This window comes from Girardinichthys multiradiatus, chromosome 11 (genome assembly GCF_021462225.1).
Source record: "Girardinichthys multiradiatus isolate DD_20200921_A chromosome 11, DD_fGirMul_XY1, whole genome shotgun sequence".
Lineage (NCBI taxonomy): Eukaryota > Metazoa > Chordata > Actinopteri > Cyprinodontiformes > Goodeidae > Girardinichthys > Girardinichthys multiradiatus.
In genome coordinates, this window is record NC_061804.1 from 15,519,852 (window position 1) to 15,533,393 (window position 13,542).

The window sequence follows — 13,542 nt, forward strand, 5'->3', positions numbered from 1 at the left end:
CAAGTGAGAAAACATTGGAAATAACTGCAGAACCTGATTTGTGTTTGGACTGTTTTGATCCTGTGAAGCTTCCTGAGTTATCAGAAATATTAGCTTCATCTAAACCTTCAACTAGTATGTTAGACCCAATCCCAAAAATCTTATCTGTCTGACAGATTCCAGTTTGTTCATGTAAATGATAAATCATCTTTAAACTCCAGGGTTAATTGTGGAGTACCACAGGGCTCAGTACTTGGGCCAATTCTCTTTACTATATATATGCTTCCAATAGGTCAAATTATTAGGCAGCATGGGATAATTTTTCACTGTTACGCTGATGATACTCAGCTTTACGTATCCATAAATCTTGATGATCCCAACCAGTTAGATAGACTACAAGCATGTCTTGAAGATATAAAAACTTGGATGACGATAAATATGTTGCTTATAAATTCAGACAAGACAGAAGTTGTCGTCTTTGGACTGGAGTCTTTAAAAAAGAAACTGCTTAGTCAATCACTTAACCTGGATGGCATTAAATTGACCTCTGATAATAAAGTAAAAAACCTTGGTGTTATTTTTGACCAGGACATGTAATTTAAATCCCATATTAAACAGTTTCTAGGATTTCCTTCTTTCATCTCCGGAACATTGACAAAATTAGAAATATCCTATCTAGGAGTGACGCTGAAAAACTAGTCCATGCATTTGTTACTTCAAAGCTGGACTATTGTAATTCGCTACTATCAGGATGTCCACAAAATGCAGTTAAAAGCCTTCAGCTGATTCAAAATGCTGCAGCAAGAGTTCTGATGAAAATTAAAAAGAGAGATCATATTTCTCCTATTTTAGCTTCCCTTCATTGGCTCCCTGTTAAGTCCAGAATAAAATTTAAAATTCTCCTCCTCACATATAAAGCCCTTAATGATCTAGCTCCATCATACAGGTCCTTCTCAAAATATTAGCATATTGTGATAAAGTTCATTATTTTCCATAATGTCATGATGAAAATTTAGCATTCATATATTTTAGATTCATTGCACACTAACTGAAATATTTCAGGTCTTTTATTGTCTTAATACGGATGATTTTGGCATACAGCTCATGAAAACCCAAAATTCCTATCTCACAAAATTAGCATATCATTAAAAGGGTCTCTAAACGAGCTATGAACCTAATCATCTGAATCAACGAGTTAACTCTAAACACCTGCAAAAGATTCCTGAGGCCTTTAAAACTCCCAGCCTGGTTCATTGCTCAAAACCCCAATCATGGGGAAGACTGCCGACCTGACTGCTGTCCAGAAGGCCTCTATTGACACCCTCAAGCAAGAGGGTAAGACACAGAAAGAAATTTCTGAACGAATAGGCTGTTCCCAGAGTGCTGTATCAGTGGGAAGTCTGTGGGAAGGAAAAAGTGTGGCAGAAAACGCTGCACAACGAGAAGAGGTGACCGAACCCTGAGGAAGATTGTGGAGAAGGGCCGATTCCAGACCTTGGGGGACCTGCGGAAGCAGTGGACTGAGTCTGGAGTAGAAACATCCAGAGCCATCATGCACAGGCGTGTGCAGGAAATGGGCTACAGGTGCCACATTCCCCAGGTCAAGCCACTTTTGAGTCAGAAACAGCGGCAGAAGCGCCTGACCTGGGCTACAGAGAAGCAGCACTGGACTGTTGTGGTCCAAAGTACTTTTTTCGGATGAAAGCAAATTCTGCATGTCATTCGGAAATCAAGGTGGCAGAGTCTGGAGGAAGACTGGAGAGAAGGAACTGCCAAAATGCCAGAAGTCCAGTGTCAAGTACCCACAGTCAGTGATGGTCTGGGGTGCCATGTCAGCTGCTGGTGTTGGTCCACTGTGTTTTATCAAGGGCAGGGTCAATGCAGCTAGCTATCAGGAGATTTTGGAGCACTTCATGCTTCCATCTGCTGAAAAGCTTTATGGAGATGAAGATTTAATTTTTCAGCACGACCTGGCACCTGCTCACAGTGCCAAAACCACTGGTAAATGGTTTACTGACCATGGTATCACTGTGCTCAATTGGCCTGCCAACTCTCCTGACCTGAACCCCATAGAGAATCTGTGGGATATTGTGAAGAGAACGTTGAGAGACTCAAGACCCAACACTCTGGATGAGCTAAAGGCCACTATCGAAGCATCCTGGGCCTCCATAAGACCTCAGCAGTGCCACAGGCTGATTGCCTCCATGCCACGCCGCATTGAAGCAGTCATTTCTGCCAAAGGATTCCCGACCAAGTATTGAGTGCATAAATGTACATGATTATTTGAAGGTTGACGTTTTTTGTATTAAAAACACTTTTCTTTTATTGGTCGGATGAAATATGCTAATTTTGTGAGATAGGAATTTTGGGTTTTCATGAGCTGTATGCCACAATCATCCGTATTCAGACAATAAAAGACCTGAAATATTTCAGTTAGTGTGCAATGAATCTAAAATATATGAATGTTAAATTTTCATCATTACATTATGGAAAATAATGAACTTTATCACAATATGCTAATATTTTGAGAAGGACCTGTACATCAGAGATCTGATTGTTCCATATGTTCCTAACAGAGCACTTCGTTCTCAGACTGCAGGTTTACTTGTGGTTCCTAGAGTCTCTAGAAGTAGAATGGGAGGCAGATCCTTTAGTTATCAGGCTCCTCTCCTGTGGATCCAGCTCCCAGTTTTAGTCCGTGAGGCAGACACCCTGTCTACTTTTAAGGCTAGGCTTAAAACTTTCCTTTTTGATTTTATAGTTAGAGTGGCTTAGTTTATCCTGAGCTTTCTTCCGTATTTTTTACCTCCGTCTTCTTCCCTCCCTGTTGGTTGGAGTAAGGGGGAGTCAGGTTTAGCCTAACCAGCTCAGTTATGGTTGAGGTGCAAACACACCCTCCATTTCGCCTACCTGTATGACCCCTTCTCTTTTCCAATGGCTATAATCAGTCTGACAGAGGGAGGTATCCCAATCATTGTGGTTTTTAGTATAACAATGACCATCAGTGGGACCCTTTGTGAGGTGCCTTGAGACGACATTGTTGTAAATAAGCACCGTTTAACTAAATAATCTGAACTGAAACTATCTGTGTAGTTATGCTGCTATAGGGTTAGGCTGCTGGAGGACATAACGACCACTTTCACCCTCTTCGCTACATTCTCACACTACTCTCCAGTTTTGCATTGTTTGCTGTTATTTCAGCTTTTAACCTTGTTCTCTCTTTTCTCTTCCTAGAAGCTACACCTGGCCTGGCTCTCTGTCTGCCTGTGACACCTTTCTGGAGAGGGGAATTGTCCGAGCTTCTGCTGGCAACAACTTAATGCTCACCCTCTACCAATGATCCACATAGCCCTGTCTTTTAGTATTTATCCATTTCTCTCTCCTAGACATGGAAAATGACTGAGCTTTTACTGTAACTACTCCTGGATCAGTGCTTCTGTATTCTTTGCGTGTCTCTGCTCTGTTCTCTCAAACGCCCAGTCTGTCGTGGCAGATGGCCGCTCACACTGAGCCTGGTTCTGCTGGAGGTTTCTTCCTGTTAAAAGGGAGTTTTTCCTCTCCACTGTCGCTGCATGCATGCTCAGTATGAGGGATTGCTGCAAAGTCAACGCCAGTGACTGTCCACTGTCTCTACATGCTCATCCGGGAGGAGGGAATGCTGCAAGTCACTGCCTGGATGCAATCTGCTGGGTTTCCTTAGATAGACAAACGTTTTATCCAATTTGAATAAAAAGCTAACTCCGACATAATTAATTGGAATTTATGTACCTGACTGTTGTGAAGTGCCTTGAGACAACATGTGTTGTGAATTGGCGCTATATAAATAAAACTGAATTCAATTCAATTCAATTCAATTCAATTCAATTAGTCCTAACCATTGAACAGTGCAGTCAGAGTTAGTTATTTATTCAAATTGGATGAAACGTTTTTCTGTCTAAGGAAACCCAGCAGATTGCATCCAGTCAGTGACTTGGAGCGTTCACTCCTCCCGGATGAGCATGTAGAGACAGTGGACAGTCACTGGGGTTGACTTTGCAGCAATCCCTCATACTGAGCATGCATGTAGCAACAGTGGAGAGGAAAAACTCCTTTTTAACAGGAAGAAACTTCCAGCAGAACAAGGCTCAGTGTGAGCGGCCATCTGCCACGACCGACTGGGGGTTTGAGAGAAAGAACAGAGCAGAGACACAAAGAGAACAAAGAAGCACTGATCCAGGAGTCCTTTCTATGGGAAGGAGAAGTAAATTAAATGGATGTAGCTCCTTTAGTCGTTTCGCCTAGAAAGAAAGAACAGATAAACTCTGAGCCAGTTTTCAAGATTAGAGTCTGAAAAGGAGCACATATAATTAGTTACAGTAAAGCTCAGTCAATTGCCATGTCTAGGAGAGTGAAAGGGTTAAACACTAAAAGACAGGGCCATGTGGATCATTGGTAGAGGGTGAGCATTAAGTTGTTGCCAGCAAAAGCTCAGACGATGCCCCTCTCCAGAAAGGTGTCACAGGTAGACACAGAGCCAGGCCAGGTGTAGCTTCTAGGAAGAGAAAAGAGAGAACAAGGTTAAAATCTGAAATAACAGCAAACAATGCAAAATTGGAGAGTAGTGTGAGAATGTAGCAAAGAGGGTGAAATATCAAAAAATCTTTTACGATCATAAAAAAGGAGAAAAACTTACAAATAAAACAGCTTCCAAATCGGCTTGTTTTGAAAAGTTTGTAGTTCTTGAATTTCAACTTTTATAATTTGCTTTGAGAAATTACCTAAAACCTGTTATTGTCCAAATATTCACTAATGTGGCTATATTTTATATATTTTTCAAAGTGTAAACAGAATTAAGAATGATTGACAATACATTATGACAAAAAATCATTTGTGGCTACAGAGGTATGTTCTGTTTGTTCAGGCTCCAGAAATCAAACAAGATTCAAAATACACACAAACTAATTCATTATTACCACATTCTTAGCAGTCAACACCTCTGTGTGTTGGGCTTTGACAGACAGCTGGGCTATTTATAAAATATATTTACCAGTGTTTATGTTCATGCGTGTGTTATGATGAGGAAAGCTGTTCATCATGGTCCTGTAAGCCAACAGACAAGTTGCTCACTCCCTTCACTTTGACAGACAGCTGAGGACTTGCTTGTCTGCATGCACCTCTCACATCCATCTGTGAGAGCAGTACAGGGAGATACTCAGTATCCCTGAATGGTTGATTCATGAGGCAGCATTCCTGGGCAATCTAGCTGGTCAAGACTTGTCATGCACTGTCCTGGTGTCCTTTTATTTGTTTTTAACTATGCCTTGCCTGCATCTGTTCAGTGTTTTGTATCACACATCTTAGGTAAAACAAAACCTATATCAGATTTTTGTACAAAATCTATTTGGACACAAAAAACTAGCAACCTGTCTTCTTGAATATTAATCCTTTTCACATTTTAACATTTGCACCAATTTCTTTTTTGTTGTTGCTTTTTTTGTCTGTTAAACATACTTTTGACCAAAGGCCACAGTAAATGCACAGTATTATCAACTTTTCTAAAGGTCTTGCTAAAAGTTAATTGTCCTCCTTACACATGAACACTACACATTAGCAGAGAGCAAAACAGTATGACTTTTCACTAGCTGAGCAGTTGAAATAATTGCAATTTATGCTAGCTAGAACAATGCACCATCAAAATTAGATCCACTAGCGTACTAATCTGAGTGATTGAAACACATGATCACCTAAAAAAGTAGTTCAAGATCCATATTGATATATATGGTAAATGCATTAAACTAATCTTGTGAGTCATCCATTTAAAAACAAGCCTTAACAAAAAATGTGATATGTGATAAATATATGATATGGTGTGATATTCTTATTTTAATAAATATGTAAAATCAAATGCATAAAAAAAAATTCACTTAAACAGATGGCACGGCATGTAGTTTTTAAGTCAGCTTAATAAAATCAACTACTTCAACATGACGTGAAGATATTTTAAGAAATTATTTCTAATAAGATATCCAATTACACAATTATTGACACTCCTGCAGTCAGTACTTTGTGTAACATCGTTCTCCCTCATTAGATAGTACTTAGTCTTCTCCTATAACATTTAAAAAGGTTGGAGCCTACAGAGAGAGCGATTTCATACCATTCATCAAGTTCTCCTTAGATCTTCCAGTGTCCTTGGTTCTATTTAATGCCCTCTTCCCTCCAGCTCAACCCACAGATTTTCTGTAGAATTTAGTTTTGTGGGCTGAGAAGACCATAGAAAAAGGTTGATTTTTCTGTCTGATGAACCATATCTGTCTGGATCTTTATAGTTAATAGTGAAAATATTATTAATTAAAACATTATTGTTTTAGGAAAATTATCCATGGCACGATTGCTGAAATTCATTTTAAATAAATGTAACTGAAATATTTTTTAAATTATACCAAGATGGTTTTAATAAAAATCTCCTGGCCTGCAAGAAAACTGAAAATGGGTCATCATCAACAGGTTATTGATCCAAAATACATGGCCGGATCAACACAAATAGTTCTTCAGAAACAAAATCAACCTTTTTTCATGGCCCTCTCAGTTCTTAGTCCTAAATGAAAAGAAGGGAGCAAAGAGGACATAAGACAATGAAGAGAAATTATGCAAAGATGAATTAGAGATACCTTCACTCTGTGAGCTCCAACATTTTGAAATTTTATAGGAGAAAACTAAGTCCTGTGCTATTTTAAATGGGGGTATCTTGACATGGTTTTTTTGTCCTTCAATAAATTATCAGATTATCCTAAACATTTCATTAATATTGTATGTGAATTGTATGTCTCTGGAGAGTGCTGTTTGTATGAAAATCTAAGGAAATTGGACATAGAATAAAATTTTGATCATGCCTAAATCTCAATCCATAATATACAAAATACAAAATACAAAACCAAATCGAAGCCTCTCTAAATGAAACCATTGGCCCCAAACAAAAATAGCAAGAGAAAAACACAATTTAATCAAAACCGAATACCATGTTTACAATAAAACAGTCTTGAAAGACACTCTCCACAAGCTACAGAGATAGCCAACTCACAAAACACTAAGGTCTTGATCTACAAAAAATATTGCTTGTGCAATTAGTGGACATGTTGTGTGCGATCTTCAAATAATGAGTGCGCAATGGTTAAGAGGTGGAGAAAAGGTGCCGAACGCCTTATTTAAATGAGGAAATTGCGTGTGCTACTGGCTGGCTGCTACTGCCACCTGCGGAACTAGAGGAAAAGCAAAGAGATATTTTCTGCTGTATTGCTTGAAACATGCAGGGGTTGTTGCGCAGCATCATTATGAATGATCCAGTTGCTGATTTTTCCTTCTGTTCCATTCTGCTCCTGTTTTCTGGACAGTTACAATTTTCTGACCTTTCTTGTCGCTATTCACAGCAGCAGGTTTGTCATCTCAGTCTCTGCCCTGACAAGATTTCCCCTCGCTGTTCATTTGTGCAGGAAGCCTCTGAGTGTGTAATTGCGCAAACAGAAGGCTACATTTAAAGTTATTCTGCGAGCAGATGCTTTACGTTTGTGGTCCGGACAGACCCAGTAAGGCAAAAACTGCATCCTGCATCGCCTTTAGTCAAAATATTGGATTACAGTTTTATCGTTTTGTTTGTTTTGCCAATATTTTAACGATATACAACATGTTTGGTTGTTTAAATTGTTTCTTTGGTTACACAAAATTGTTTTTTACTGTATAAATCCTCCCCTGGCACATTTAGAAAATGTAATCAAACTAATCCAACTGTTTTGATTTGGGGTTGTTTGGTTTCTGTTTTTTTCTTATATGTTTCTCACAGTTTTTGAATCATGTTTCTGTTTATTATTTTCCTGGTCATGCTTTAGCTTTTTCTTATTCATGTTTTGTCAAGTTTGGCTTTTTGATCTGGTTATGCTTTAGTTTCATGTATTTCTAGTAATATTTCTATTAGTTTGTATCCTTGAAGTCCTGTTTTGCTCCTGTCACGTGTTCTGTCTGTCAATTAATTTTATTCGGTTCACCTGCTCCAAGCTAATCTGTCTCCTTGCTCCACCTGGTTCACGCTCCATAAAAACACACCTGTTCAGTTACACTTTGTGGAAACATTTTCAGATCATGTCACCTGTGTCCTGTTGTTCACGACAAGCCTGTCATGCCATTTTGAATGATATCCCCCTCCCATGAATTTGGGAGAGGGATATGAGACAGAATCAGACAGAATCAGTCATTATCATGTGTTTTGGATATTCATGAAGGTAAACACACTAAAACGTTTGCACTGATTCATCTGATTTTGCCCAATAAATACCTCATTTGTAGATCAGCTTTGCGAAGGCAAACAGGTTTGTGTGTGTTTTTGTACATGCAAACCTTTTGAAGATCAGGCCAAGTTCGCAAAGCAAACAGGTGGCACAAGGGGGCAAGCTGTGTGCACAGTTCGAAGCTGCCCCACTGAATGAGTCTCCCTCAGATCTTCTTGAAGGATCAGGTGGTCGATCGGCAGATGTAATTGGTCCAACGTTCCAAGGCCAGTCCAACGGGAAATCTTCAGGAAGGAGGCGGGTAGAGTCCGAATCAGCCAATCCCATCAGTGTGCTGCCACATTCAAAACTGCATGATTAAGAGTGCACCACTGCATTGCTGGTCAACGGCCGTAACACTGGGGTCTTGTTCTTTCGGTCGTGGTCCATATCCCATGACCATAGGTCAGGGTGGTACAGAGACTGAACGGCAAAGCAAGATCTTTGCTTTTGGTCCAGCACTTTCTTTACCACAACAGATCAAAGAAACACCCACATTACTGCAGAAGAAGCTGTTATCCATATGTGTATCTTCCATTCATCCTACAATCAATCCTGAACAAGACATAATATGGTTAAACTCCGCTGGTAAAGACAAAGATTAACCCCCAATCCAGAGGAATAAGTCCACTTCTTTGCAGTTGAGAACCATGGCCTCAGCCTATTTTGCCAACTGCTGCACACTCTGCTGCAAACCGATCCAGTGCCTGCAGGCCTCAAGATGCCAACAGAACCACATCACCTGCAAAAAGCAAAGATGACACCTTGAAGCTTTCGAACTACACACTCTCCTTTCGCATGTCTACACCTTAAGATCCTGAGCCTTAAGCCTCTGATTAGTATGCCTCGTGGTGGCGTCCCTTCGGAAGTTTTCCAAAAACCTTCCACTGGGATAACACTCTGTGGCTGACCTAGAACCCACTGGAAGGACTTTATATTTCTTCTCGGTTGGAAACACTTTGGGATCTCCAAAAGGAGCTGGAGAGAGTCGCTTTCCGTCCTGGGCCTGTTACCCCCACAACCCCATTTTAGATAGGCAGAGAATAATAAATGCATGGATCGACAGATTAACCAGTGCAAAAAATTATATTTTTGTTATACAGTGCAATTATGTTGGTAAGCAGGTCAATGTGATCTGTAATGAATTGTTGTTTTGGTCAATAATACAATTTAATTAGCTTTTATCACCATGAAGGCACCAGGTGTCTGACCAAGTTTTAAAGTATTTTAAAGTTTTTGAAGTTTTGTTTATATTTTGCTTGGTATATTTGTATAAATAAAATCCATCAACATTCCAAATGGCAAGTGTTTGCTTTTATATGATAATACAGTGTATATGTATGGATCTGTTAATAGTAATATTCTAACCATGGATTTAACATTGATATTCTGCAAGCCAAAATTAACATGTTTGTATTTGCCTGGTGAGGTCAGGTATAAGCTGTCATGGGCTTTGTAAGTGGGGAGAGGGGGGGTTCAAAGGGTGGGGAGATCTGGAAGTATTCGAAATTATGAAGGACATACAGGGGTTGGACAATGAAACTGAAACACCTGGTTTTAGACCACAATAATTTATTAGTATGGTGTAGGGCCTCCTTTTGCGGCCAATACAGCGTCAATTCGTCTTGGGGATGACATATACAAGTCCTGCACAGTAGTGAGAGGGATTTTAAGCCATTCTTCTTGCAGGATAGTGGCCAGGTCACTATGTGATACTGGTGGAGGAAAACGTTTCCTGACTCGTTCCTCCAAAACACCCCAAAGTGGCTCAATAATATTTAGATCTGGTGACTGTGCAGGCCATGGGAGATGTTCAACTTCACTTTCATGTTCATCAAACCAATCTTTCACCAGTCTTGCTGTGTGTATTTGTGCATTGTCATCCTGATACACGGCACCGCCTTCAGGATACAATGTTTGAACCATTGGATGCACATGGTCCTCAAGAATGGTTCGGTAGTCCTTGGCAGTGATGTGCCCATCTAGCACAAGTATTGGAACAAAGGAATGCCATGATATGGCAGCCCACACCATCACTGATCCACCCCCATGCTTCATTCTGGGCATGCAACAGTCTGGGTGGTATGCTTCTTTGGGGCTTCTCCACACCTTAACTCTCCCGGATGGGGGGAAAAGAGTAAAGGTGGACTCATCAGAGAACAATACATGTTTCACATTGTCCACAGCCCAAGATTTGCGCTCCTTGCACCATTGAAACTGACGTTTGGCATTGGCATGAGTGACCAAAGGTTTGGCTATAGCAGCCCGGCATTGTATATTGACCCTGTGGAGCTCCCGACGGACAGTTCTGGTGGAAACAGGAGAGTCGAGGTGCACATTTAATTCTGCCGTGATTTGGGACGCCATGGTTTTATGTTTTTTGCACCAGCAAGACGTGCACCAACAATTTGTCCTCTTTTGAACTCTGGTATGTCACCCATAATGTTGTGTGCATTTCAATATTTTGAGCAAAACTGTGCTCTTACCCTGTTAATTGAACCTTCACACTCTGCTCTTACTGGTGCAATGTGCAATCAATGAAGACTGGCTACCAGGCTGGTCCAATTTAGCCATGAAACCTCCCACACTAAAATGACAGGTGTTTCAGTTTCATTGTCCAACCCCTGTAAATTACCTTTGTAAGAATGAATGAATAAATGTTACAGTTCATCAGAGTCTGTACTGTCCGTTCTTCAATTCCTAATTTTAAATAAAAATCTGTCCGCATAAGTCTGGCCAGATTTGAGCAATTTAAAGCAAAGGCCACTGCCCATCCTTACTTGGTGGTACAATGAGTTTCTTCCCTACTACATATAACTGGTGGAATAACTGTTGTTCATGTTTTAAAACTACTTGTGTGACTTTCTAAATTATAACCAATCCCTAAGATCTAATTTCCTATTCTTCTCTGCAGTCAAGCCAACAGTGATCCATACCGACATGTTTGTCAACAGCATCGGCCCAGTAAATGCCATCAATATGGTAAGTGGGAAAGAAATAGTATGCAAATTTTCCCCTATCATATTAGAAGTGTCCCAGAACCTTTATCTATTATTCAGAGGCAGACTGTGATATTCAGTGTCGTGCCACTTCATCCTTAACAAAAGCTAATTCTAAATTCTGTTCTGTCAGGTTAAAATGAATTGATTCCTGTTCATAGTTCACCACCTAAATATTTTGAACTAATTTAACAGCTCCAACTTTAACTAGTTCTTGTTCATTTATCATTATTTCTCTGAAATAAAGCGTAAAACATAAAGATCATTTGCAAATTAGAATGTGGAATACAGTATGCCATTGCCTAGCATCCATTTTTATCTCTCCTTTTGTATTCGTTTTGTAATGTCTGAATTTCTAAAATAAATACTTTCGTTCATGTATTTTATTGCTTTTACTCACTGAGTTTTACTAAAAATAGGTCCATGTAGACCACATTTGTAACTACTGTCACCTTTAATCCTTTTGCACAAGTTCTTTATTTCACAATGTTATTGTAATATTAACTGAAGTTGTGTTCTCCGAGAGCAGTGGTCTGTTCTCAACAAAAAGAGTTACATAACATTTCACTAAATAATTAAGAGCGGGGTTGCACCATATTACGTGATTGTAACTGTCAGTGACCTTATCCAACTTGGGTCTGTCATCTGTGTCATTTGAAGGCATCTACTGTGGTTAGACTCCATCTGTCAGGCTGAATATCTTAATGGCATGTAAAGTGTTTATGCATGACAATTCAAAATAATTTTAGAATTTTGCAAAAATAAACAATATTTTTAAATATAGATACTAACATTACATGAGTTTATACACTGTGTAGCTTGAGTTTATTTGGCGCACACACAAATACATTTTCTGTTGACAAAAGTGGACCAGCTACTGACAAAACATTAAATATAATTGTATATATATATATATTTCCAAATTAGTGCATGTTGATGGGGTTTCATGTTAACTTTAAGACACACTCTCTATAACTGCAGTTAGATACATTAATGTAATCAGTTAGAAAATGAGTGTTTGAGCTACATTAGGGAGTCACAATACAAGCACAATGACTGCACAGTCTATGTTTGAAATGGAGGCACTCTACACACATGAAAGGTTGACTGATGGGTTCACATTCACATGTAAAGCATGCTATTGTGAGAGTATGTAACCACAATGACATGACAAATGAGGTTGGTCATTTTTATGAGGACAGAAGATAGATGGTGTGGGGGTATGCATCTGTAGCAGTCATCCATTCAGTTTTGATTGGTTAATTTTGATTTAGGAATCTCTAAGATATGGCAACTTTACACCCTGTGAAGGTTAGGGAGGGGGCAATAGAGGTATTGTCTGAACTACTGGAGAGAAAGAGGTTGATGTTTGAAGAAGAACAAACATCAGGAATTGAGTTTCCATAGCTGTGGGAAAGTGGCAGTGCTTAGCTTCTTTTGGTTATGTCCAACAATATAACCAGGAAAACATATGACTTTTGAAACATTTCCCATGTGTGACTGAGCCATCATAAAGATCCTGAAGTATTATTCAGACTTTCTCGCATTGCTGTACATAACCGTCTGTCTGTCCATTGTTAAAGAAAAGGGGAATTTGGTCTGGTAAGAGTATTTGTCAAATTCCAGTTAGAACCCAATTGGCATGGATTTTGATTTCATATTTTGGTAGAGCTTTGTCAGAGAGCCTGTGTCCTCTTCCACACAAATCCCAATTTTTCCAATTCTCTTCTACTTTCCTTTGAACCTCAGGGCTTAGCTAGTCTCTGTTCTATTTTTAAAAGACCACATATTTATTTCTTTTCTCTTTTTAGTTATTTTAACCACCAGAACACCTGGCCTATCTATCTGACCTGTCTATGATCCAACATAGCTTCAAGAAAGACTGAACTGGAGATGAAGCAAGAGAATAAACTGCTGCAAGAGCAGCAGTTTGAGAGATTTAGCGTTAAACCTTCAGTAAAACAGTTAAATATTTTACCTGCTCTGTTAATAATTTAATTTACATATCCAGGCCAACAATGTGATCTGTTTTTCAACAATATTCTTAACCCTTAATATTATGTATTTCATGTTGCATAAGTAACCTTTATTTAACTATACTGAGGATATAAACCATGCAGCCTCACAATCAAAATCACTCCGAAGAAGGATTTAATTTTCATTCCAATGGGTAATTTTTTATCACACTTTTAAAGAAGAATCAGGTGGTTTGTGTATATTTCTCACAATCAAAATTTTTTGGGGGGGTTAACACTTTAAATTCAATT

At 39.2% G+C, this 13,542-nt stretch overlaps 1 protein-coding gene across 4 annotated transcripts in view; it reads left to right on the forward strand.

Annotated features, from left to right (window-relative positions):
- gabrg2 (gamma-aminobutyric acid type A receptor subunit gamma2) overlaps positions 1–13,542 on the forward strand; it is an 81,129-nt gene that overhangs the window by 17,312 nt on the left and 50,275 nt on the right. For all 4 annotated transcript variants that reach the window (XM_047379025.1, XM_047379023.1, XM_047379024.1 and 1 more), the window contains exon 3: positions 11,191–11,258. In XM_047379025.1, coding sequence (XP_047234981.1) covers positions 11,191–11,258 — 68 coding nt within the window. The remainder of the gene's footprint in view (positions 1–11,190; positions 11,259–13,542) is intronic.